A 27,743-nucleotide genomic window follows, 5' to 3' on the forward strand; every position below is an offset into this window, starting at 1 on the left:
ATTGGAGACTTCTTCAAACGTGCGTCCTTTTCCTTGTTTACATCATGGATGGGACAAGTTAAGTTTGGAGGTAGTGAGACTGCGGAAAATATCTCAGATGGTTTGCATCTTAGAGGACGAGGAGGAGGAGGTAAGTAACAATCCTCTTATTCATCCTCTAAGGTTGACGAGGCTTCATTTTTTGCTGACGCGACTCAATTTCACCTTTTATTAGTTTTAGGTGCAGGCTTATCAAGAGGAGCGCAGCGTTTGTTTTGGTCGAAGCGAAAATTTCGCGTGAACTAGCGGCGGCGATGATTGTACCAGTTGAAGAAGGTTCCGACTTCTCCGGGGACGACATGGTCTTTGCGTACGAGGATGACGCCAAGGACAAGTCGGCTAAATCTCGAAACCGAGATCTCGAATTTCGACCCGTACCGAATGAGGCCATTCCCAGTTCAACCACATTTGTAAGCATTTTAATCATTCAACCCGCCGGAACAGATGCTGTTTAATCCGGAGATTGGCGACTTTTTTTTTCGGCGCCAAACATGTCCGACGACCCGATCAAAAGTCGCCAAGGCCGTTAGACACTGCGGACGCCGAAAAAAAAAATCGTCAGCATAGAAAACAATAAAAACCCATTCAAATATGAAAAATATCATGAAACATAAAATGTAATAGCATATTTAAATAAACAACGGTCCTGCATGTTGTATAAATAAGTATATTCTAGGTATAAAAAAATTAAAACCCGGACTTTTTCCGGGTATCCAGATTCTTTTAAATAAATAATGAAAATTAAATAAAATAATGAATATTACTAAGAAAAATAAATAAAAAGGATACAGCCTTACCGGTTGACAAAAATGTAATCCAATTCGTGTAATCCTAACGCTCGGAATGAAAAAAAACTAAATGGCTGTTCAAACGTTTGAAAAGACACGTTAAAAACAACTGGTGATCTGGATTATATTGGATTTGGCGGTCTGGATTATACAGCAACTGTACCAACCCGCGTATATTCATGTAATCCAAACAGTGCTTGATAACATTTTTTAAAATATGCTTGTGTTACTGGTTATATACTTGAATACCTGGGGGAGGGGCCCTCCTAAAATACTGGAGGTTTACCGTTAGGCCAGAGGTTCCCAAACTGTGCTCTTCCAACCTTTGTTAGGGGCGGCGTTTAGCGGTGACCCCTTACAAAGGTCTTTTGAAGAGATTCTTTATTAAACAGCTCTGGGGAGCCAGCAGAGCTTGTAGGCAAGACTTGAATTGAAAAAGGGGGGGTGAAAAAAATTTTGAGAACCCCTGCATTAGGCAGAGGATGCTTGCATACGGCACCAGACATTTATTCACTTCCGGCAAAAGACTTTCCTGGAAGTGACGTCACACTCTTCGCCGGATCTTTTAGAGACATGTGACACTGAATGTTTATTGAATGTGTGTAACAGATTTGACAAAGTCATGTCACTGATTTGCCACATCTTTTGAAAGCACAAATAGTTATCACATCATGAGTGTGATCCCAATTCGTTTTTATTATGTCGTGACAGTTTGTGGCCATGCTTTACTCGCTGACCTGCCACTCCATGCAGCAAGTGCATCATGACCATAAATATAAATTTATCTTTTCTTCTTTTTTTTTTTTATCTTATTCATCGGTTTTCATGATGGCTCGCACTGAGACAACCTTCCGAGAATAACTGGGTGTTTAATATCCATATACAGTATTGGGGCCACACATCATGGCATATACCAATTTGTTAAAAGTTCCGCAAAGAAATATGAGGTGCGTCAACAGTTAAGTAGCGGTAATTGACACACTAATCTGACACATCTCTGACCAGAGTTATACCCGATTACTGGAAGGCAGTTGAAAGAGGAGAAAAAAGGGGAAGTTGAACGTTTATCCAAGGTCCCATTATTTTCAGACACCAAAATTCAAACAACATATATTCATTGACTGACAAAACATCTTTGACATTAGTCGAGGAGCTCCATCATTTCTGTCTTTGTGCAGCCCACCACCATACCAAAGCTACCAAGCAACTTGTTTTTCCTCTTCCACACAGGAAGGAAGCCAGCCTGAAAATATCAAATTATAGTGATGCCTTGGAATCTTGGCTATTTTACAAACACCTTGGCCGAATTTTTTGGCTAACAAAGATTGTTTTTGTCACATTGTTTATGTCGCACTTTAATTGGTCGACTAGTCGACCAATTAAAGTGCGACCAAGTCAAAAGCGTGTCAGTTTTTAGTATAAATTAAAATCAGGTAAAGTTCTAATTTTTGTGATAATAACTATTTGATAACTATATCCAAAAGAAATTCAAAAGTGATGATCATGCATTCTATTTGATTGAACGAGGCAACTTTTTCTTTTTACCATGTATCTGATTGCAAAATGTTCAATTGTGCCGTTTTTATTGGGTTTTTCATATTGTTCTAAAATAAGATATTTTTGCTTTAAGGTAAAATCCTACATGTTTTATTAATAACGTGCAGCCATTATAATCGGTTTGAATAGAATTGTCTCACGTAATTTACAAATTGCAATAATTTTTTTCATGCACATATACTTGTCAGCTACTATGGAATTCTACCATAAAAACTATGAAAAATCATGGAAAACTACCAAACTGTGGTTTTCTTAGAAACTTCTTTTGTTCAAGGATTTCTTTGAATTAAATTTTAATATTGCATTACAAAATGATGTCATGCAAAGACAACATCTCCAATGAATAAATATAAAATTATTAACAAATCAGCAATTGACATAAAAAGGTGCAGTTTGCACTAAGATAAATTATGGTGGCCTAGAGTTCTTTTTGATAAATAGAAGAAAATTCAAATTTCACTCACATATGGCGCTGTCAAGCAAAAAGACTCAACATCTATGTATGTATGTATATATATATAAAATTTGTTTTCTGTGTGTATGCCTTCTCTATACCAATCTACAATTTCATACCAATCTTTCCCAAATTTTGTGTGTGGCAAACAGGTCCCAACTTAAATGATAGGCTACTTTAAAAGTTTGTCAGAGTTGGGCAAATGCTCGTTAAGGTCAAAAAACTGCCCAACATCAACAATGCCTTTAGTATGTCTACTTTGGTTCCGAAAAAATGGTTTGTCACTTTTTAATGCTCCCGATGCCCCCTCCAGCAATGAATTGCCACTATGGAGAGGCTTGGTTCAAAGGTTGGCATGTATGTTTACAGAGTACCCACAGATCCCGTGAGAAAGTCTCTTGGCCAAGTAATTATGAAACTGACTCAAGAACTGAAGGAAGGGCTTTTTTTACATTACATTTGTCTTAACTATAGATAGCAAAAGTAGCTTTGCATACTGGATCATCGCACCTACTATGGTCCGATGAAGACAGCTTGAATGGAATGGGGATATATTTGTAAGTATGGGACTTCTAACTCCCTACATAACCTTGCAAGTTCAATAATTATAACTTGTGGGAGGGGAAAGCATCTGGTTTCACCTTAGCTTCAAAATATGCAAAAAAAATCTTTCTGCAAAAAACAATATAGAATCAGGGCCGTAACTAGAATTTTTGCTACCCCCTGCAACTTTAACATTTTGTTTTTATAATGGTGTTCTTTATTTAAAAGTACACTACTTTAAAGTATTCCTATTTAAAAGTACTGCCCTAGGCAGTTGTTTCCCCCCACATTCCCTCTAGTTCCAGCCTTGTATGCAATACCCAAATGATTCTAAGGAGTGACATGTATTGTATGTTATTAAAGTAGTAGTTCTAAAGGCTGTTCCCAATACCTTGAGACCTTATGTAAACAAACCGTTGTACCAATTTTTGATATCATTCCGCATACTTTATCTCTATTTGGTTGTTCGGATTTTAACCACCCTTTCATTACAGGCGTTATTCAAGTATTACGTCAGCATCGAGGGGAGAGGGGGTTTTGGATTTGCAGACTTTTGCTGACAAGGAAGGGGGGGGTTAAAAATGGCTAAAAATCTGCTTACGTAATACTTGAATGGCCCCTTAAGGAGCACATGTTTTTCCTCAAATTCATTATAAAAGAATTTTCCTGAAATGAAAATTTTTTTCACTTTTTTCACTGTTTTCCAAATTTCGTTGAAATAAAAACAGTTGATAACACTAATTAAAATAGAAAGAGGTATGTATCTCTGGGGAAAAAAAAATTGATAAGGTATTCTGTCATTATCATGGCACTCTCTTCAAGAGCAGTTAGGATGACTGCTCCAGCCTGGGGCCTGAGACAATTACTGTCATTTTTTGTTTTTTCATGCCACAAGTTTACTGTAGAAGGGCTCTTGGAAAGGCTATACTGAGGGCCTGCAAGATCCACGCCTAGGAAGCCTTCTGCAGGATTTGGGAGCCATGGTCGTTATAAAAGCTCACCTGCAGGTACTGAGAAATCCTCATTTTTTCCAAATTCTACAATTTTGTTTCTGAGCTAATTTACGCCATATGATTTTCCTGGACTGGATATGCTACCAATTATAATACGAAACAAATTATGAACAACTTACCGTTGTGTTACCGTTTTTTTTTATTTTTCTTGCAGGTCTGTACACTTAAATATTTCATAATTTTCCATGGGCTGTGTAGCAGTTCCAATTTGATGAGGGAGTCACTCAGTACTTTGTTTCTTTGCGTCAACCTGGTGTTGATATCCTGTTTCTGCTGAGACAATTTTGATTTTTTATCCATGCGTATGCTGTGAACCATCACCCCAACATCCAGTAGCAGGAGCCCCAAGACTGGGATCTTTAGTGGGTCCCCAGGCCAGACTTTCTCACCGGCCACTCCATAGTAGATCTATAGTGTCTGTCACAATGAGGCTAATTGAATCAAAAATGAGCAGTACGCTTTCAAAACTTCACCTTTGTGTCTTCGTGACAATCCTCAGACTTTTCGACTTGCTGCCTTCCGTGAAACCAATATCACTGCCTCCCAACAAGCTGCTAAAACAGGACTACGATTGCTTTAGAAATACATATTTTCACCACGATAAGTGACACCTCCCTTCCCCCTGTCCAGTAATGTGAAAGCACCTGGGTGAGAGAATTAAAATTTTAACAGCAACAAATCCCTGTTTGTAGGAGTCGCAAACAGTTCCAAAGAAATAAATTTTCTAATGGCTCTTCGAAACAAGATACACACACACATTTATTTGTCATCAAACCGTAAAGAAAGTTTGTTTTGCAAGAATTCCTGAAGTGTATATACCAAATTTGTTTGTGAATAGGAATAGTAATAAGAAACCATGATACTTCCATTAAAAGAAACACAATAATGTGTTTGAATGAGAAAGGCCTATCCTGTCAGCACCCACCCTGAAGACATAGCAGCAAAAATGCATTGAGCGATCTTTAAAAAAAAATTTTTTTCTTCCAGATAACTTTGAAATAATACTGAATAAATAAACAAAAAAAATTATGAGGTATTTTATGATAGGAGGGTCAAGTGTCAAAGGACTATATTTTTTGCAGTGTTGTACTGTAAGAGAGGTGAAATGCTCTTCAGCCAATCAATTTTGAGTATGGCGCATGTCCTTTTATTTACATAAGACTGAAGTTATAAAGAACAAAGATTAGTAGTATTTAATTTATTTGACTCTCCCCCCCCCCTCAAATTCTCACATTATATTTCTTTTATTCTTTTCAATCTCAAAACTGGGTGAAAAATTAAGAATGTAAACACACAATAAACACCTTTTCTGAGAGAAAAGGTGTTTATGGTAGAAAACTTAATTTTACAAAATTACATCATTTTTACAAAAAGAAAAGTGTAAACAGTAGCCTATACTAGTGAAGTGTTTTTAACAAGATGAAGTAAGGAACTGATGATGTCAATATTTTTGTGTTTTTCTTTTCCCCCTACTCCCCATTGTAAAAGAAAGCAAATGTTGAACCGATCAATCAATCTTTATCCAAAACTGGCAAAAACTAGCGGTATAAACAGTGACAGTTCAAGAGAGTAACATTATAAAAAGAGGTTCTACTGTATAACTTTTTTTTAGTTAATGAATTCCCTTTTGTCGATACACAACTTCCGTGTTTAAAAAAATAATACATATGTAAGTAGTATATTTTTATAACAGGAAGAGAGATCTGCCAACTTCTGCTAGGTAGTTGCATAGCACGCTTGAGTAAGTAAGTGTTCAGCACAGACTCTGATGTCTTGGCAAGGCTTTATTGGCATCTTTCCAAACTCGGTTGGCCTTTGTCTCATTGACCGAATGAAAAATTTGTGAATGTGCAAATTTTTCTTTTTTGTTTGTTTCCTTCCTCCTCTTTTATACTTCCCACCTGTTCTCACTGTTCACTAAGAAGCAATGATATTTCATCACATGTATGTCTAATGACAGTCGCTGACAGTAGATTGCAAAAATGTATGAGTATGCAACAGCTTTTAATAGTTTGGTCTGACATTCATCATAAAAAAAATATTCAGAGATACTGTATGATGGAATTATTGTAATATTGTATTGAAAAAAAAATTATCCTTGGGGGAGTGATTCTCTGTGATGATTTCAGTAATGCCTTATTGTCATTTCTTCATTTAATTAAATATGTTGGAGTTTATTGGCAATGCTTCATTTCTCAAGTGTTCTACATGGAGAATGTCTGTTATTTCTTCATGTTAGTTCACAATGTAATAATCCATTGACGGATTGAAATTTGCGAAGCCCATCTGCTATGTTACTCATCGTGAACTTGTGTCTCCCACTTTTTCATCTTGATGTTCATGGGGGAAAAGGATCAAGATAAGATTGAGATGACTGCTTCTAAAGAAGAAGCAGTCCATCTCTGTCAATGTATCTAGATAGCTATTTAATTAATTATTCAACTTCTATGTTCATATTGTCAATCCATCCTTCATTAACCTAACGTGAAAATATCTTTTATAATCTTTTCGATTGGTACTATATAAATGGAAGTGTACTTGGGCACAAATTGAGTGTTTACATATTTACAGAGCTCCCACAGCTACAACAGTGATAAGAATGTGATGGTGTAGTTCATTTAGGCTTGAAATGTTTGATAGTCTTTGATTGGGTGTACATTAATCACCATTAAGTAACGTGTTCAATAAGCCTTAAGTGCTTGCATCATATCCTGATGGGTGATACTGGATGATGGGTTGTGTTATGATTATAAGATGTTAGAGGACGTCCTGCATGGTAGATTCATTGACACCAGAATGTATAATGATGCAACATTCCCCCCCCCCTGTTCCCTACTAAATTAGGAGATATCAACTCTAAGTGGGGGAATGGTAGAAACTATAGATATTTTATAGGGTCCTATATAGATTGTCTTAATTTGGAGAATGATGAGAAGAAAATATTTTTTTTTCTTTTTTTTAAACAATAAGCCTGTATATAACAATATTACTCTCCTGTCCTGGTAAACTTCCTATAGTGTTAATATATTCCATCCATAACCATGATATATAAGAATGTTTTTCTCCTGTTCCTTGTTATGCCTCCGTATGGTCATAGTAACAAACTCATATCACAAAGACCCAGACGCAAACAGTAGCACAGTAGTGGTCGGCTAAAGTTGATTTTGACTGACTGAAGCAGACTTTTTGAAAGCTACGGGCATCTTATTTTAATGCACCCTTGTTCTCTTCCAGTGGGCTGCCAAGTGCGGGCCACTAGTTGGTTTTTTGTGGTTCCCAACTCTCTCTCTCTGAAGTGTGAATGTGAGCATATCTCCCCATTAAAGATTCTCCACTGAGAGCAACATACCTGAAGAAATAAAAATATTCGATCATTACACTCCACTTGTAGATTAAAAAATAGATGGCAGCACTCAAAATTCATGCAAAACACTATATATATATATATATATATACACACTCAGGCTATTGGCTACTCGTGCACACCTCCAGCATAACTTTTAGCATTTTTTAGGATAGGATAGGGCCAGAGTTGTGATCAATTTGAATGAATGTTTCTTGTTTTCACTGTATTATCAAATAAACGTTTTCATTTAGATGTCTGTGTAATAAACACACTTAATTTTTACAAATTTCATTGCAGCTGCAGGATCAGAAAAGTTATAGTAGTCATAATGAATCAAATGGCAGCAATAGACGCATGAACAGTCATCATCGTGGAAACTTTGATCGAAGAGGAAGAGAAAACAAGCGTGTTGTTTGCCAGCAATCACAGCCTCTCGATGACTTGAGGTATGCTGTCATGAAGGGTAACCTTGAGACTGTAAAAGATATTCTTCTCAAAGGTAAATATCTTTCATTTTATATCAAAACTATTAATTCTTTTAAAGAAAGGAATTGATATTTTTAGTTGTAATTTCATCATTATCTGTTAATTTAACATATTTTTAAATAACTGCGGCTTGTTCTATCCACTTAATCAAACAAGGCCTTCATTAATCTTTAGTCGGGCACAATACAAATCCTAAAATATTCAGGCGCTTCTTATCTGTGAGATTAAAAATTTAATTTTTGATTAGGCTTAGTGGAAGACTTATCAAACTAAACTCAAACAAGGTTATACAGTCCATGCTGCTTAATGTGATCGCATCATGACTCTGGTTTCTGATAATAGTGACCCAATGATAACTATATCCGAAAAAAGCCCTGTTTGTGCAAGTACAGTGACTATACATCCCATTTGGTCGAACGTGGCATATAGTAAACAGATATTGGTAAAATGGGACAACTGTTTTTCTTTCCCACATAATTGGTTGAAAAATGTTCAATCATTTCCATTTTTATTTTATTCTGTTCTAAACACCTTCTAGCCTCCTACAATAGTCTTTTAGCCTGATAACAATAACTTACAGGAACAAAAAAATTTCCCATGTTTGGTAACATGAAAAAAACTTTGGAAAAAAAATGATAGCATCATTATTTGAAATCCCAAAAACAAATTTTTTTTCATGTTATGGTATTAGTTTGTTCCGTTCCTTTCAAAAGTGATAACAAAACTCAAATGATAACATTATCCGTGATTTGAATAAACAACATTGACTATATTTGTTTTTTTTAAGTAACTTTTGTATATTTCCTTGTAATTTCCAGTAACAAAATTTGAATGAAACTAAGTTCTCTTGATAAACTCTGTCCTTTGGCACAAAAATAATGGGTGCTTCATCTCACAGATTGCATGTGGCCCCAAAGCAGAATATGCAGAAATCTGTGACGTGCGTTGCAGAACAATTTGGGAAAATTTTAAGAAAAATGTAAAACACACTATAGTGGGAATTTTTACTACTAAACCAGACATGCACCTCGTTCATATTCTTCTACAGAACTTCTAACGAATTGATACATGTTGGAAAGTGCATGTATGTATAGTGAACCTTCTGTGAAGTTGTGTAATGCTTGTTATGTGTAGTTTTTACTGCAATTTACTGTAATTTTTACTGCAGAACATTTCCAGTCAGCCAAGAGCTGATTGCAGAACAAAGCAAAACATTCTGCTTTGGGGAGATGTGCCAACTGAAGGTTTAGAAAAATTCGATTGTGTAAATCAGTAATTTGTGTGTGTGTGTGTGTGTGCGTGTGTGTGCGTGCGCGCGCCCCAGCGGTTCTCAACCTTTGGAAGCCCGCAGCCCAGTAGAATTTTTTTAGAATGATGAATTACTCACAACCCAGTTTGACTGATGTCAGGACCTGGCAGTTGAGAAACACTGGTGTAGGCTATATCAGGGATCTTCAACGCATGGCCCTCACAGTTTCTGTCATGGCCCGCCAATCATTTTTAGAAAATGGTTGTGAACATTGAAAAATAATTAATTATAGAAGTAATGAAAGAAATCGTGTTAGAACAAATGAAAGAAATCATTCCAGAATTGATTGATAAAATAATACCAGAATTTTTGAAACAAATAATTTCAGAATTAGTGAAGAAAATAATATAAATCAATGAGAGAAATAATTTAATAATTTCTGATAGAAAATTTCTTCACAATCAATGAAAAACATAATTGCATAATTATTGAAAGAAATGGTTTCAAGATATGTTGAGAAAGAAAATAATTTCAAAATTACCAAAATAATTACAGAATCATTTAAAGTGATTTCAAGTTAAAATTAATCTCAGCATTAATTAATTTGATCAGTAATTAATCAAAAACATTTTCAGAACTAGTGAAAAAAATCACTTCAGAACTAATCAAAATTGATAATAAAGAAAAGAAATAATTTCAGAATAAATAAGTCTTAATTATTTTTGTCCCTGTTTAACTCTAGGGGGGATCCATTGGCTCCTTCTAAGATGTCGCTAAATTACATGAGTTGGTGAAATGCCGGCTTTGTGGAAAGTTTCGATTTGGCCCACCACGTCTGAAAGGTTGAAGACCCCTGCCCTATATAGGTGCTGTAGAATCCTGTTTTAATGAATACTGTTATAGTGAAAATCTTGTGTTAACGAACATCTTTCTAATCTCCCAGATAAGTTTACATAGGAATAATGCAAAAACCTGAAATTCCTTTGTAACGAAATTTTGTTGTAACAAAGTGATTTTTCCAGTCTTTTGGAGTCTGTTATAACAGAATTCGATTGTATCTGCAGCTGCACAGGTTCAACGGTTTGGTTTTAAAAAATTGAATCACTTGAGCCTCCTGTCTGGCATGAGGATGTGAAGTATCCGCTACCTAAAGACAAAAGCCTGCTATTGCCAAACTTTAACCACATATAGATGGGTAAATTTATGTAATTAATAGTGCAATATCAAAATAACGATTAGAGACAAGTCATTCACATCAGATAGTTGGTTGCAAGAATCTGTTTGAAGCACTCCGGTCAAATGCTACAGAGTCTAAAAAATTCAACCATCTGCCATTTTCACTTCCAATTCAAAAAGTAGATGCTAGCAATTCTCGAGCCCAGAAGGCAGCATATATATAGCCATTTATAGAGTCTAAAGTGTTATGAGACAAGGTTGGTGTATTTTCAAAGTGTTATGAATTCAAAATATAATTCTTGTTTTGAAGAGATTTTGTTTCTAATGTACCGTTGGTATTTTTTTATTTTTTTCAAAAGGTATAATGGTAGATGCTATATTAAAAGCAGGATGGACTGCTCTAATGTATGCTGCAAGTGTTGCTCATCATGAAATTGTCCTGTTTTTGTTAGAAAACAAAGCAGATCCTAACTATCACAAAGGTAATATCTGTATATTTTAAACCTATTGTTTTTTTATTCCCATTTATTGTTTTTCACCCTAGCTTGTACGTAATATTGATGAACTGAATTAATTAAAACAAGGGTGGCCACACCATAGTATTGGGAAAGAGAAATGAATTATTTTTAATTTTTTAGCAATCCTTTGTTTTTTACAAATGATAAGTTACCAAGCCTATATTTTGTATGGCAAGCCTTAACAATAACTATGACATGAATTTTTATTCAAGTAGTGTTTTAGTTTTGTTTTTTATCCCTCAAAACTCGCAACCAGAGGCTCTTCCGTGAAAAATCTATATATATAAAATTGAATTTCTGTCTGTCTGTGTGTGTATGTATCTTCTCTATACAAATCTACAATTTTAGATCGATCGTCGCCAAATTTTGCATATATACCAAATGGGGCCCAACTTAAACGATAGGCTACTTTAAAATTTCGTCAGGGTAGGGCAAGTGCCCCAAATGGGCAAAAAACTGTCTGGCAACAATGGTTTTCGGGCCTCAACAATCACTTTCAGAACGTTTACTTTGGTTACCGTGGTTCCCTAGCAATGCGTTTAAAACGTGTATATGCCTTTACAATGGTTTGTCATTTCTTCAACGCTGTCAGTATATGTATAATATTTATGCCTTTATAATGGTTTGCCACTTTATTCAATCCTCCCAGTAATGAGAACTTTTTGAATAGACGCCATCATCAGCATCACTTTGATGGTAAGGCAAAGGGTGATCCCCTATAGAAATCAATGTTAAAATTGCAGATTTTAATGTAGAAATGGGGAAATTTGGTTGGGTTTTCTGTCACATCAATGATTTTAAAAATTGTATTAAATACTCGATTTTTGAAATATTGAGTTCGCTTAGAGATATACGAAGCCCAGGAGTTTAAATATGAAGCAATTAGCCGGAACTACTTTCGAGTTGGATATCCATGCATTGATTTCAACTTTTTATTTATATCTTCTCAAGCATGAAAATTAATGTCTCCGTATTGTCTTTTGATATTGAACTGCATAAATTCATGTGGGTTAGGATATTTTAAAATTAATTATGGGTCCGTAAAGTACATAGAAAAAATTCCACAGCTTTAATTAAGGATTTTTTGAAGCAGAAACAGGCAGAGATGGATAACTTGAAGTTCAAAAAGGGGGGGGGGGATCGAAATACCTAGCACCCTTTAAAAAAAGAAAAAATATATATTTTTTTTTTATTTTTTTTTACGTTACTTTAAATCTAGATTTGTTTATTTCATGAGTCGCGTAGGAAGTCGCCATATTGGTGAACTTGGACATGGTTTGCATGTCCCTCAAAGAAAGAGGGAGATATCAGGTGATCCAAAAAAGCCTCATTGAAAAAAACCCGGGCAACGCCGGGTATTATAGCTAGTATGTTTATATAATTCCAGAATTCCTTCTAATCTTTGGACCTATTTGTGAGATGCCTAATCCCTGCTTTGCCCAATGGCCCCTTAACCCTACAGTGCATACTGTTGCCGATTGTCAATATTTACTTTAAACATGTTCCTTTCCCCATTGCTAATTGGCAACTTCATGTTTGAGACTTTTATTATTCCCATTTTTCATTTTCATTTGAAAGACATTGATAGATGGCAGTAAAAATCCTCAGTTAAAAAAAGAAATGTAAATCTTTTGTAACTTGTCAAATAAGAAAATCATACACTGTAGGATCGAAATGATTTATTTGCACTTCTTTTTTTTATATTGAAGTTTGCAACCCATTTTTTTTTCTTTCTATAGTTTGAATCACAAAGAAGGTAGTTATGTATTTGGAAAGTAGTAATAATATACTTCAATGCATTTATTTTATATGCGAGTTTATATCCCCCGTATGACCCTGTATAGGGAGTACCATTCAGAATAGATTTTTTTAAATATTTTTCTCGACTTTCTATAGGCTTAATTAATTATAGATAAAATTATCAGCTCAAAATAAAAAATCATGCATTGTAAGCTTAAAACACTATTTACATGGGAAATGAAAAAGCTAGTATCTTTCACTCTGCAATAGGGAAAAATTTCAAAGGATTATGGGAATGGGGCATGAAACAAAACAAATCCACCAAAGGGAGGGTGTAAATCTTTCTTCCTCTTTTTGCCCCTACGAGAAGAAAAAAAAGTTGCCAAGCCTACATTCACCAAACCACCCCCATTCAAGTTCCAATCTTTGTACATGTAAACAGGGCTTAAAAACATTTTTTTTAATAATTTAAGATATACATATATGTACACTGATTTTATGTAAATTATTTCTATTTGCACTAAAATTGTTTCATGTGCAATTATTTGACTTTTATCTTTATCTTCCCCCCCCCCCTTCCATAAATAGACATGTTCACCCCTCTAATGGCAGCGTGTGCTTCAGTAAAGAATGATGTTGATCTTCAAAAATGTTGCTGTCATCTGTTAAAATATGGAGCTCAGGTCAATGCTCGCGAGAGGCAAGTTGGTTTTATTGAAAGTTCTCTTTTCACAATGTCTATGACAGTGAAACTGCTATTTAATGAATCGAAGGACGGGACCAAAGAAAATATTGTTATCAAGTTGTTATTATATTGTTATAGATGGCACAATTTCTTTAGAAGTTCCCCAAAGAATGTTTGTAATGTTTGTTATTAATTGTTATATATTTAACACTATGAGAAGTGAATTGAGACTAGAGAGTAATACTGTTACATAGAATTTTGGTTTGATTGATCAGAGAACAAAATGGCTATAAACGTATCATGAAATTCTTTATTTCACAGTTACAATTTATAATCGGAAGTAATCAAAATTTACCATCTGATAATTTGTCTTTTGCAGGCATTTGACTTCTCCATTGATGTTTGCGGCCAGGCAAGGTCATTTGCTAGTAGTTAAGGAACTTATAGAAGCTGGTGCAAGTCTCCATGCTCAAGACAATACAAATCAGACAGTAATATTCCCTTCTATTTCCTGTGCTCAATGTGTTTCTACATGTCTATTGATATCCCCCCGTCACACACACACACACTCTCAGGGCTGTCTCAACACCATTACATCTACTACACCACACATGCACCTTACAAACATTCTTTGGGGAACTTCTAAAGAAATTGTGCATGTCAGAATGTACTGTGTACCTAATGTGTGAAGTATGTTCCTTGGAAAAACTTGTTATGTGTTCAATAAGTGCTATCATCTGTGCTTATGATACTTATATACTGAGACAGATGATAATGTCACTTTTCACTATATTGAGACAAGGTATAGATGAATGACCATAAGGTGGAAATAAGTTTTTTTTTTTTTTTTGGTAAGAAAATTCATCAGGCCTTTATGGGTATCAAATCATCATCATCTCCTAATTTGAGTGCTAGACCACTATATGCTACAAAAACACTGATTTTTTCCTCTTACATTGTCATATAAAGGAGTCAAGGGCAAGAAAGAACTGATCAGCAAAAAATAGATTGTGGAGGGAATTCTAATTGGAGACATGGAGGAAAGAAAAAATAAAAGGAAGATATACGTAGGGGGTGCTTCTGGAGACTAGTGCCTGAGGTTTTTATTGTGTGTGTGCGTGTGCGCTCCAGCGAGAGAAAATGTTTCATACTTAGCCTACTTAAATTGTTTCTTAAATATTGTTAGTGTTTGAAAATATGACTGATTTATGTTACTAGCTTTAATACCCGGCGCTGTCCGGGTTTTCTTCAATGAGGCTTTTTGGATCACATGATATCTCCCTCTACCTTTGAGGGACATGCAAACCGCGTCCAAGTTAACCAATATGGTGACTTCCTTCGTGAATCTCATGAAATAAAGAAATCTACATGTAAAGAAATGTAGAAATGAATATTTTTTCCTTTTTTTATTGGGTCGCTAGGTATTTCTATTCCCTCCCCCCCCCCCCCCCCGCCCTTTTGAACTTCAAGTTATAGGGGAAGGGGGAATAGAAATACCTAGCAACCCAATAAAAAAAGGAAAAAATATTCATCTGCCTGTTTCTGCTTCAAAAAATTGCTTAATTAAAGCTGTGGAATTTCTCAGATGTAATTTACGAACCCATAATTAATTTTAAAACATCCTAAACTATATTAATTTATGCAGTTGAATATTAAAAGACAATACGAAGACATTAATTTTCATGCTTGAGAAGATATAAATAAAAAGTTGAAATCGATGTTATTTCGTGGATATCCAACTCAAAAGTAGGTCCGGCTAATTACTGCATATTTAGTTTTCTGGTTCTATCCTAAGCAAACTCAATACTTCAAAAATTGAGAATTCAATACAATTTTTAAAATTATTGATGTGGCAGGGAAACTCCCACTAAATTCCCACATTTCTACAGTAAAATCAGCAATTTCAACACTGATTTCTATGGGGATAATCCTTTGCCTGTCCCTCAAAGTGATGCTGATGATGATTCTGACGACTGTTGAAAAAGTGGCAAACTATTGTAAATGATGACCAGAAGCTTTTATTGTTGTGACATTTTAGGAAATCCTAAAGAGTGGGATTCTCGGGTCTCACCCACCTATGGCAATGTTATGCGTTATTTGCTAACTCAATGCAATATGAAGGCACAACAATCAAGAAAAGATCCAGCTATTGCAGACATTCTTGAAATTATCGTGCCAAAGATAGAAAATATTTGGAAAACTCCTTCAATTCCTACGGTTGCTCACCAACGGATATGCAAAATTTACAGAAAAATTTAAAAACAATGAACAAAGGAAAATGAAAATGGTATCCCATTTGAAGACACGTCAAGAAGAAACGGCGGAAACTAGTGAAATAATAGGATTGTCATGATCATCAACCACTGAAAACTCATCTATATTCAACGATTCTGAGGAAAGTGATCTGTATGAGCCAAAACACAGTTTACAGTTAAAGTTAGCATTTTTATCTACTAGTACTGAAGCTGGTCCATCAATCGATGCCGAAGTAAGTACTTCATTTTTTCATTTGCTTTTTTTGTACAACTCCAAGAAGCAGTAGAGCAAGGGATATAAAGTCATCAATCCTAGACTTTTTGAAGCACGATTTTGATACGAAGGAATTGATGGCGATCGGATGCAATGGGACTATTACTGTTTACAGTTCGGTAATATGCCACCAGATGGCGTTGTGTTTTTACATTTTTTTATATATTTTTCTTTAATTTTCTCATGCGGATGTTTGGTCCTCGGCGCTAAGTGTGTCCGAATAGTGTTGTTGTTACCGCTGTTCGAGAAGCATGACTGCTAAATTTTTCATCTGATCAATTCCGAATTAAATAAAGTTTGTTGTTTCGTTTAAACCAGGAATTCCATTCTTTCGCAGACACGAACAGAACAATTACCAATACTGGTTATAAAAATGGTGTTATCAGATTAATATAGAAATAGGCCATCCCTTGCAATGGCTTATTTGTCTTTTTATTACATTGCAATCTCTTACCCCTTAACTGAGAGGGTGTATAGCAGTCAAATGTGTTTAATGAGTTACCTCTAAGGCATCTTGTGAAGCATCTAGATCAGTGATTCCCAACGTGGGCATTAACTCCCCCTGATGGAATGTTCCAGGGGGGCGGTAGAAGCTATGGGTATAACATGGGATCCTATGGGTTAGATTGTGTTGGGGGCGATGGGAGGAAAAAACTTCTACGTCCACCCAGAGAATTTATTGCTCTCATTACTCTCAGATGAGAATCTCATTTACAAAAACTGGGAATCAAGAGAATTTTGAAAATCAGAAACGAAGGATTATCAGAAGCAGAAATCCGTACATTCCATGTTCCGAAAATAAACTTTTCTGCTAAGCACTATTCGAAACTATGTGCAAGGGATCAAGTGCGAGTGACTGAACCACATATTATGAAAAATCAAGAAATGGACCCACAGAAATTATATGAACCTGCTTTTCCATCTATACCGAATTTTCACACACAAGCAGTTGAACGGTGCATACGACTCGTAACTGAAGCATCTCTTGCTGTATCAACAACCGAGAGTTGTGAAGGCTTCATTCAAGCCAGAATAAATCCAAGGAGTACTCTTCCATCATTTGAAAAAAACTGACTATTTTGCAAAAAATTGAAATGTAATAACAGTGTGATAACAGAGGACGCAATAGAGGCATTCCCCTTGTTGACACCTATATTGTCAAACGATGTTCTTTTTGTAAATTTGGAACATGGTATGGTTTTGTCCCCCCCACCCCCTTCAAAAAAAAGGGTTTATTTTCATCTCCCTCTATCAATCACTATATTCGGAGAGCTTGAAAAATTCTCCTTTCAACTGCCATGACAGCTGCAAATATGCTTGTCAGTTATATATATATGTATATATATATATATATTGGTGTTTTTTTTTTTTTGTTTTTTTTTTTTTTTTTTTTGCCTTATTTACTGAATAACTTTTAAATTAAGTGTTTTTCTTTTTTTAGAGAATCCTTTTTAAAAATCATAAACTTTGTTTATGTTTAAAAAGATTTTTATAATGTGTACTTAGAAAAGTCTTTTTACTCGACCTTTAGAGTCTGTGAGGAACCTCAAGATATTAAAATGTTTTTCTAGATTTTGGTATAACTTCTATTGAAAGGCATCTTTTGAATACTAAGGCAACATCAATTTCTAAAAAAAGTGAAGAAACACCCTTTTTCGTTCCACCCTAATATACACGTCTGAAATGCATTACTAAGGAACCACGGTAACCAAAGTAAATGTTCCGAAAGTCATTGTTGAGGCCCAAAAAGCCATTGTTGCCCAACAGTTTTTGCCCATTTGGGGCGTTTGCCCTGCTCTGATGAAATTTTAAAGTAGTCTATCATTCAAGTCTGGTCCCATTTGGTATATATGTGAAATTTGGCGACGATCGATCTAAAATTTTAGATTTGTATAGAGAACATAAACACACACAGACAGAAAATCAATTTTATATATATAGATTTGATCAGTGAGATGTTCAGAGTTCATCAAAGAAGGAGTTCATAGACTATATATGTATGCTGAATGATACCATGCAGCATCCTAACTTAGCTAATAGCTAGACTACAATACCCCCCCCCCCACCACCCCAGATGGCAACATATTGGGAGATAATGTGATGTCACTCTTTGCTATTCATACAAAGTATAGATAACACTAAATGGGGGGCAGAGGTAAATTTTTTTGAAGTAAAATTCTGTTTGTTCGGGGGGGAATGGAACCCCCATCTTCTCACAATCTGGGCAAATGCGCTAGACCACTATGTTACCAGAGTACTGATATTTTCCTTCAAGTGATCTGTATTTTATAGACATACTTTCAAAAATCATACTGACAAAACTCGTTGTCATGGTGTTTTCTATACATGAGGCAGTAACCATGTGTCTTTTATTCCCACTTCCTAATCGCATGAGGAAACACCTCTCTTTCTGTCACACAAAAATCTAATTTCTTTTTCCCATTTTTTGAATTCAAATCAATTATTTATGCAATACATATTTAAATGGTGTCATTTTAAACCATCAATTTTTGTTGTCAGGCTTTATTTCTCGCCGCTCATGAAGGCCATGGACAAATTGTGCATCTCCTCCTGAGTAAAGGAGCCGATCCTCAGGCAGTTGATTATAATGGTCAGACAGCTGTGGATGTTGCCACTAGCCAAGGTTTCAAAGAAGTAAGTCAAATTTCATTACCTCTATTTCTATTTGTTATTTTATTATTATTTATTATATTCATTCTGGTTCGAAATAAAAATTAAAATAGTCAAAGGTATTCATATTTCAACAAGTACATACAAAAAAATTAGATATATTCAAGGCAACAGTTTCATTCAAGCTCTATATGCAACTGAATTTGTTATTTTTGCTTTTTGCACACACACACACCAGATCCAGTATTATGACGATCTACAAGGTGATAATAATTAAGTTCCTGTACTGTTTAGTCGTTTTTCTCAAAAACTGATTATCTGAATACAGCAAAATTCTTAAGATATCTTAATGAGACCATAATAGAGATATTTATGAAATTTTAAAAAAAAAATTTCAATTTTCGATCACCAGGTGAAAAGTGGCACTTTTTATTAAATTTTTCTTCCCATGGTCTATATATATATATATTCCAAGTTTCAATGGAATACATCCTCCAGAACAGATGCTATATAGGTCAGTGTAGCGTCAGTACACTGATGGGTGCTACATTGGTCTCGGAACAGTATGAGTATACTGAAATTACTCAGACCTATGTATCCCTCCTTCTGCTAGATATATTCCATTGAAACTTGGTATATATGGACCATCGAAATATGTGAAATGCAATAAAAAGCACTTTTTTACGTGGTGGTTAAAAATTGAACTTTTTTTATTTCATAAATCTCTCCCATGATCTCAGATATCCTAAAAATTTACCTGCATTCGGATGCGCAGTTTTTGAGGGAAAAACTATTCTGAGTTGGGGAACTTTAATTATGATCACCCTGTATTTTCAAATATTTGATATGGAAAATATTATACTATTCTATGTTATTTATAATGATTTTTATTCTCCCTGCATTCAGATCGCTGCTGTCCTAGAAAGAAATTCTGCTAAACTAGGGAATGCAGAGTTGACTGAGAAAACTCACCAACCAGCCTTAACCAAAGAAGCGAAAGATTTGATAAAATCCGTCCAAACATCATTAGTTTCTAGGTATTTTCATGAGTCGAGGTTTTTTATAGATTGAAATTGTAAAAAAAAACATTTTCAGTTTTTTTAAAGATTTTAAAGTAATTGTGTTCTCTACACAATCTACAATTTTAGACTGCTTGTTGCCAAATTTTGCATATGTACCAAATGGGGCTCAACTTGAGGGATAGGCTGCTTTAAAGTTTATCAGAGCTAGGCAAATGCCCGAAATGGGCAAAAAAACTGTCGGGTGACAATGGTTTCTGAGCCTCAACAATCTCCTTTGAAATGTTTCAGATATGCACAACGCTTTTACAATGGTTTGCCACTCCTTTAATGATGCCAGTATTATTTTCCCTAATGAGCTTGGGGCGACCACTAATAGATAGCGCCTTCATTTCAGATTTATCGAAGTAAAGGATATCATTATATCAAGTATTGCTGTAGCGAGGCTTCACTGTATTTAAAATTAAAATTGAGAAATCCAAACCTTTTCAAAAAAACTGACAGAGATCAACAACCAATAAAATTTGTGAAAGAAAGATCCGACTTGTCTGTAACATTTTTGTGTCCAAATTCAATGCATGTTTCTTGTGGCTGGTGGCCATCTCTGCAGTAGCCAAAATGTGGTATCGCTGAATTGTGAAAAATAATTCAGTCTCCCTCGCATATTACTCTCCTGAAATTATCAAGCTTTTCCAAGGAATAGGAGTGTTTCCTAACAAAGGTCACCATTTCCATCATAAATGAAATGCTAAACAAGCTTTTACTAAATTTTGAATAGTAAATCTGCTTCATCTCAAGCCCGACCCGCAGAACCAGTTCAGCTAGATAATAAGCATTCATCATTTTTCCAAGAGGGGAAAAAGTTTGCCTAACAAAAGGGGAATCAGAATGATTGAACTTTTCTCCCATCCAAAGGACAAAAACTTGCACTTAGCCAAAAATTCTTTCCATTTTAGCAAGGTTTGTGTCTATGAATAGACTAAATATGCCTTCTGTTTCCACGTTAGGCAGTTTCCATCTTAAAGAGGTTTCTTATTATTGAAAAATAATTATTCATTAGACCAGTATTTCCCAAAGTGGCAATATAGCCCCCTGGTGGGCAATGGAATGGTCCAGGGGTTGATAGAAGCTACGAGGATAACATAGGATCCTATGAATTCGCTTTAGTTGGGGGGCGATGAGAGAAAAAAATTTCTGTAGAAGAGGGTGATGGAACAAAAAGTTTTGGAAACTATGCACTAGAGACCATTTTTGTCCCATTGCCCCCTTCTTCAGAATTTTTTTTTCTCCCACCGCCCCCAACACAATCTCACCCATAGAATCTTATGCTATACCCTTAGCTTCTACCGCCCCCCTGGAACATTCCATCTCCCGCCAGGGGGCATTAATGCCCACATTGGGAATCACTGCACTAGTCTATGTATTTGTTTCGTTTAAGACAGGTTTCCATCTCATACAGTGTTCATCTTAGACAGGTTTCACTATATATATATATATAGAGAGAGATGTGCTAGTATTTGACTTTATCCATACAGAGTGGCATTTGCAAGCCAGAAACATGATCCAAATAAGCAAAAACATTTTATTTCCTTATGTGCCATATGTTTTTTTGTTTGTTTCCCCCCCCCCCTTTTGTGGGATACATTTAACGTTAACGTTTTTCTCTGCTTTCTCAGGGAGAAAAGAAAATATTTTGACAAGCAGAGTGAATTGGAGGTGTTTCTGAATGGATTAGACCTCTCTAATGTATTGGATTTGTTCAGGGAACATCAACTCAGTTTTACAGACCTGCTGGTTATGGATGAAGAGGAACTTGAAAAGGTCCTATTTTTTTTCTTTTTTTTCCAAATAAACCTGGTCATTTGCATCCATGCTGAATATATTGAATTTTCCACGAGTTTTATAAAGTAGTGTTTCACAGTGCATAACATGTCTGCATTCAAATTTCAATGAGGCTCATGGAAGGATAACTTAGCTTTCAGAATAAGCCTCAAACTGTAGGTCCCATTTTAATTAACGCTGATGTGTATACACTGAGTGGCCATGTGGCCACTTTATTATGGCCACCCCCAACAGTTTTAAGCAAATGAACTCTGCCGTCACACTGTTCTGTAATTTTGGCAGGTAAATATGGTGCTTGAACTCACATTTTCCAAGGCAGATTCAATAATGAATATTTTTTGGAGGCCAAAAAAAAAAATGTTTTTGATCAACCCTGAATCATAAAAAGCTGCAAATCGTTTGTAACTTCCACAGAATACATGGTGTTTCAAAAAAAATCATCTGATCTAAAAAAATTAAACTATTCAGCTTTTAATCCGTTTTGATCGAATAATGTATAGGTAGAAAGAGGGGAATCTCAAGTTTCAAGCAGTTGCCGACAGGTAGCTCTTCCTTTGGTTGCCACTTGTGTTTGTCAAGATGGCGACTGCACAACTGAAATTGTTTTGTGTTCTAAGCTTCGTGAAGTGCGAGTCAGTAACAACTGTTCACGTTCACCGTGATTTTTGTCAACAATACCCTTTGTGTTGAACTTCCTACCACTCAAGAGCACTAAGGTGATGGCATAAACAATTCAGAGACATGGGTTGTCTGTGCAAAGGGAAATCCCCTGGCTGTCCCCTCATGTCAGACGAAAATGTGGAGCGCATGCATCAGAGTTTCGCACGTGTAGTCCACTGAAATCCACTCGCAGTGGATGCAAACATGCTCGCAAAAGTTTGAGACAAATTTGACTATTGTATAGACATACACCATGCATCCTAAGGTGGACATATTGAGCACCTTTAATTTGGTTTGTAAAAAAAACTTTGATTGGCCATGTAATATAAAATTAATCTTAAGTGTATGTTCAATATTTTTTGTAATATATACATTTCAAATTGGGTGATCCTTTTTGAAACACCTTGTATTTTACTTGATTTTTGCATTACTTGTATGTACATTTTTATGAAAATAGTACATTTATTTTCATTAAGATATGGACGTTTCTTGTTTCTTATAAAAATTCTAATTTTCCTCCCAACAAATTATGTGACTTAGAAAAGTACACACAATTTTCAGAGCGATAACTCAATAAATATTTTTTAAACCAATTTTCCCTTAACTAAAACAATAATGAAATTGAAAAACGAAGAGAATTTTTTGCACTGTAAAAGTCATGTGTATATAAGCAGAGAAACAGCGTCATCTTGAATTTGAAACAGAAATAATCGGTATAGATCCTTAAAATTAATTTCCATTCCAATGACATTGAAATCATGATTCAAAGGTATCCTAGCTTTTTGCTTACCAGTTGGGGAAATATTTGATCACGTAATATGTGTGCGTGTGTTTTTATTGTGAATTATTTTTCTTGCAAATTTTATGGTTTAATTTACCTTTGAAATATTAAATTATTTGTAGATTGGCATTAGCCAGCTTGGAATAAGAAAAAAGATTCTTGAAGCTTTGAAGGAAACACACAAAAAGCAATGGCAAAACTCCAGTTTGCGAAATCTGAGACAACTGCAATTCATAACGTAAAATTTTCCATCATAATTGCTTGGTGTTCAATTCAATTATTACATGGAATTTATATATGCAGGGGTGTTCATAAACTGTTGAAAAAAACTGGATAAGTACGCATTTAAGAGGAACAATGTTTTTACAAAACCTATGGTAGCAATCCCTTCAGAGTGTCGGAAAAGCATCGAGTAAATTGTCCTTGTGGAAGTTTTAACAGTCAAAAAAATGAGACATAAAAAATCATAAGTTGCAGAATTCCGTGTAGATGAGCAAAAAAATCAAACGAGATGCTAGAAATGATGTCCAAGGATGACTGTCATAGTCTCTCATGCACTTCTGGTGTTGTTTTTATCTTTTCAGCTGCAACAAGGATTCTTGCGACAAGATCTGCAAAATCTATAGTTGTCACGTTCACCAATGCTTTCATGTAGTCCCTACAAGACATCTAGTGGATAAAGATCCAGTGATCTCCCCACAGGTTCACCACGTCCAATTCACCGTTCAGGATATGACCTTCAAGGGATGTCGGTTAGCAGTGCTAAAGTGTACTAATGATTGACGGTTATGTTTTGCAAAAGTGCTGCTTCTACGACAGAACAGAAATGATGTCAGCAGTGAGAACTTGTGCTTGTTGAGCGTGTTTATAAGTTTCGCATTTCTGACACCCCGGGTGGATTATGAATAGGTTCCATTGTAGATATTGTTTGTCTCGATGGGTGCTATCACTCCTTCACTTTTTCTAAATAGTTTATGGACACCCTGTAAATTCTTATTACTGTATCCTTCCCCTGCATTAGTCAACAAACACCAAGGTAGACCAGCCTGCAGGAAAATACAGGGTTTTTTTCCAGCATGCCAGGGAATCAAATCACAGATTCTGGGCAATTCTTAAATATGTACACTGTAATCTGTAAGAATTGATATAAGTTGCTGATTTTAACTTTGTCTGGTTTCTGAACTTTAGGATTCTTTCTGTTTTGGGACTACTTTCAGTTAGTTAAAGCTTTATTTTGCTATTGCAAATCTTAATCAATGAAAATTTTGGGTAGTAAGTTTTCATTTGTAGAAAAAGACACCTCTCACTTAATACAATGTATACTGAAAACTGGCTGCATGAAGAGATGTTTTTTAGGAAAGAAAAAATTCATCTCTTCTCTCACGGACTCGACCGTCTCTCGTATGCTGGACAAGTGCTCTACCTCTAAGCTATGATAGCTGATAAAATATTTCCGCCTTAGAGCTTATATATATGGTGCATAGCTAACAGAATGCACCACATTTTACTCACAAACCAATGATCTTAGAAGCATGTTTCCAGTTAGAAAAAGTATCCATATAATGTGTAGAACTCTTATGTCAATCATGTTGCAAGGGATTGTATAGTTATTAAAATAACAGAATTTTTCATACATCAATGAAATCCAATAAAAAAGTTGTTGCCCTGTCTCTCCTGATGCCAACTAAAAAAATTCCATGTTTTTCAGTGCAATATTCACAGAGATATTTGAATTCCAAAAATGGGAGAAATACCCTATGCAGATACCCTGGGATCAAAAACCTAATTAAAAAGTTGTTGTCCTGTCTCCGGAAGCCAACAAAAGATTCCACATTTCTAAGTGTAATATTCGCTGAGACATTCGAATTTGAAAAACGAAGAAAGGTTGGGGAAAAGAACAGCATTGTGTTAGTTTTTGATGTTTTTCCCCCATATTTGGAATTTGAATATCTCAGTGAATATTGCACTTTAGAAGCGTGTAATTCTTTTTTTTCTCTGGGGGAACAGGGCAACAGCTTTGTAATTGGGTTCTTGTTCTAGGACTGTGTTTGTATAAAAAGTTAACATTTTTATTTTAATAATTATACAACCCCTTCAACATGAATGACATAGCTGAGCACACGTTATTTGGATACTTTTTCTAACTGGAAGTATGCCTCTGAGATCAATGGTTCACCAGTAACGTGTGCGTACTGTTAGCTATTCAACCCATATCCGCTGAATAGCAGGATGGGCGGTGGCAAATTTCGGCTAATAGGTCGTGAATGGCATCAGCGCCACCAGATGATGGTGAATATTGAAAGCAGATAGAATGTTTCCTCCTTGGTGTGTAAATTTATACTGAATGGATCAGTGCGATGGACAGTGGCAACATTCCACTAATAGAATAGCTCGCAAATGACACGAAAGCCACTTGATATGTGCCGTTATCTGGTGGCTTTGATGTTATTTTGAGCTATTAGCAGAATTTTGCTGTATTCATTGCACTATGACATTCAGCATATATATATGAGCTCCAAGGAAGGAAGTTTGCATTTTGTTTAAATAAGTTAAATAGGCACATAAGTAGATTGCAACATATTTTTTAATCGTGTGAAAACCATTATTGTATTCTCATTTACATGTTTATTCAGTACTTTGGTTGTATTCTGTGATCCTCATTTAACCTCACTTTTCCTGGCATGCCAGTTTATCTGACGGGGATTTTTAATAAAATATTTTTGTTGCGACCAATATCCGAACTCTGAAGTGTATGAGGAGCTAGAATAATACAGGCTTTTGCTGGCCAGGCTTGAGACATTGGTTGACATGTATTTATGCGTGTGTATAAGTATACTGTATATTTTTAATTTTATCAGTTGTCCCGATGCAGTTGCAATGATGGCAAATATCTCAAAGCATTTGAGATATATTTCAACTACTGTTACTTTCGTGCGGAATCAGATTCAATCTCAACCAAGGATCTTGGAGCTTGCACAGGTAAAATTTTAACGATAAAAGTATAGGAAATTTCAATATTTCATTTATCGGCACCGCGTACATACACTGTAATTTATTGTATTTTCTTTCAAAGGCAATCCAGCAAATAGTATATCAAAAAATGGGTTTTTTTTATTCATTCAAGGATGCGTCTAATGTTCATGATTTGATTGATGAGTTGGGTGATAATTTGAAAAATATCAATGATTTGAATGATGAAATCAGATTTTTCAAGCTACATTTGGACAAGGTAAAACTTAAGTTTGTTAATGAATTTTTTTTTTTTTCTATTAACCACATCTTAAAAAAAATTTCAACCTGTGACAATTCATGTTTGCTAAATTTTTTTTGTCATTGATAGGTGCAAGATAATGTGAAATATGTGCCAGCAGACCTGATAGTTGAAACTGTTCAAGGAAACAATCAATCCTTAAAACGGACATTAGTTTTCTGGACAATCATATGTACAGCTACGATAGGCGGAATAATGTGGAAAAAACAGAGGACTATTCTGCACCTCAGTTCTTTAATTCTGTCCAAACTTCCATTCCTCAGGCATAATTAATAATATGCTATGAAAAATACCAGATTGTTTATAGAGTTGTTAAATTATTTTTAGTCCAGATTTGTAGATATATTTTCATTAAAATGTTTTTCCACTATTCCGCCTTTTATGAAACACTCAAGCTATTTTTTATTTAATTAACCTAAGGTATGTACACATTTGTTTAAAAAAAAATTAGAACATTCCAAAAATTTATGAGTGCAGTTGACAAATTTTGGATGCAATTCATGAATGCTGATCCTTGTAGCAAAGTTCAATGCACCACAAACCCCTGTAGCACACACAAGTGGCATCAGTAGAGTGGATTGATCTCTGAGCGTGGAGGTCAACACTACAGCAACATGACTAGAAGAGTGTCAAATCATTGGGAAGTCTCTAGCAGCATCTGTAGAGGATCAGGATGAAGGTCCAACCCAGCCAGTATTGTGCCACTGCACAAGTGAAATTCAAGAAGGATTAGTCGTAGGGCATCACGGACGAGAACCCCCCTCCCCCAAGGAGTAGTTGAACTACATCATTTGGAACGACCGGAACAAGCAGACACACTATTGCTGGTGGGATATATTTATACCTATAAAATAACACCAGCAGCACAGCCCTATTCCAGGGACCAACTGCCTCAAAACAAGTATTTAAACAACAGCCAATAAAAAATGTTCAGATTTGATTTACATAATCATTCAAAAAAACTGAAATTTTAAAAATTACTCGTGCAATATTGAAACAGTGATTTGATCAGGATCGCATTTCTCTCAGGGTATGGAGGATGAAACAGAAAATACAAAGCGATCAAGATCTAATGAGGTAAAATATTTTTTATAGCAATTTCTACTACAAAAGTATACAAATCCAATAAACATGATAGAGGCAACATAGGCCTATTCCACATTGTTCAGGGCATGTCACACAAAATTACATGTGCATTTGCTTGGACAGTACAAGATAGGTTTTACTGTATCAACTTTAATGGATGTCTTCAATGGACAAAAATATTGGCCCTATGATTTCAATGTCAAAATACGCATTAAGAAACCTGGATTAAATGGAACCTGTCTAACATGGAAATGGAAAGAAGAATTAATCTCAACGGAAATGAATATCAGAGCGATTCCCATAACAATGTGAAGATTAAATTTCAGAACA

The 27,743-nt window shown here is 35.3% G+C and overlaps 1 protein-coding gene across 1 annotated transcript; it reads left to right on the plus strand.

Annotated features, from left to right (window-relative positions):
* Window positions 1-26,697, plus strand: Gasz (ankyrin repeat, SAM and basic leucine zipper domain-containing protein 1). The gene is made up of 13 exons (XM_089234587.1): window positions 1-130; window positions 215-449; window positions 8,038-8,239; window positions 11,011-11,133; window positions 13,498-13,609; window positions 13,974-14,085; window positions 18,644-18,778; window positions 19,661-19,791; window positions 21,450-21,594; window positions 23,179-23,294; window positions 25,915-26,035; window positions 26,181-26,285; window positions 26,397-26,697. Exons 2-13 carry the CDS (start codon window positions 294-296, stop codon window positions 26,598-26,600), a joined length of 1,662 nt encoding a protein of 553 aa, XP_089090713.1. The 5' UTR covers window positions 1-130; window positions 215-293; the 3' UTR covers window positions 26,601-26,697.
* The last annotated feature ends 1,046 nt before the right edge of the window (window positions 26,698-27,743 follow it).

The sequence above is a fragment of the Pholcus phalangioides genome, unplaced genomic scaffold (assembly GCF_987345545.1).
Source record: "Pholcus phalangioides strain wild (caught in Gottingen) unplaced genomic scaffold, Ppha-v1.0 ptg000008l_1, whole genome shotgun sequence".
NCBI classification, from domain to species: Eukaryota; Metazoa; Arthropoda; class Arachnida; order Araneae; family Pholcidae; genus Pholcus; species Pholcus phalangioides.

Excerpts from the sequence above, each read along its gene's own strand:
- Gasz (XM_089234587.1), top strand. The coding sequence starts at position 294 with ATGATTGTACCAGTTGAAGAAGGTTCCGACTTCTCCGGGGACGACATG. Across the intron at positions 450-8,037 it reads TTCCCAGTTCAACCACATTT|CTGCAGGATCAGAAAAGTTA; the intron begins GTAAGCATTTTA and ends ATTTCATTGCAG. Across the intron at positions 11,134-13,497 it reads AGATCCTAACTATCACAAAG|ACATGTTCACCCCTCTAATG; the intron begins GTAATATCTGTA and ends TTCCATAAATAG.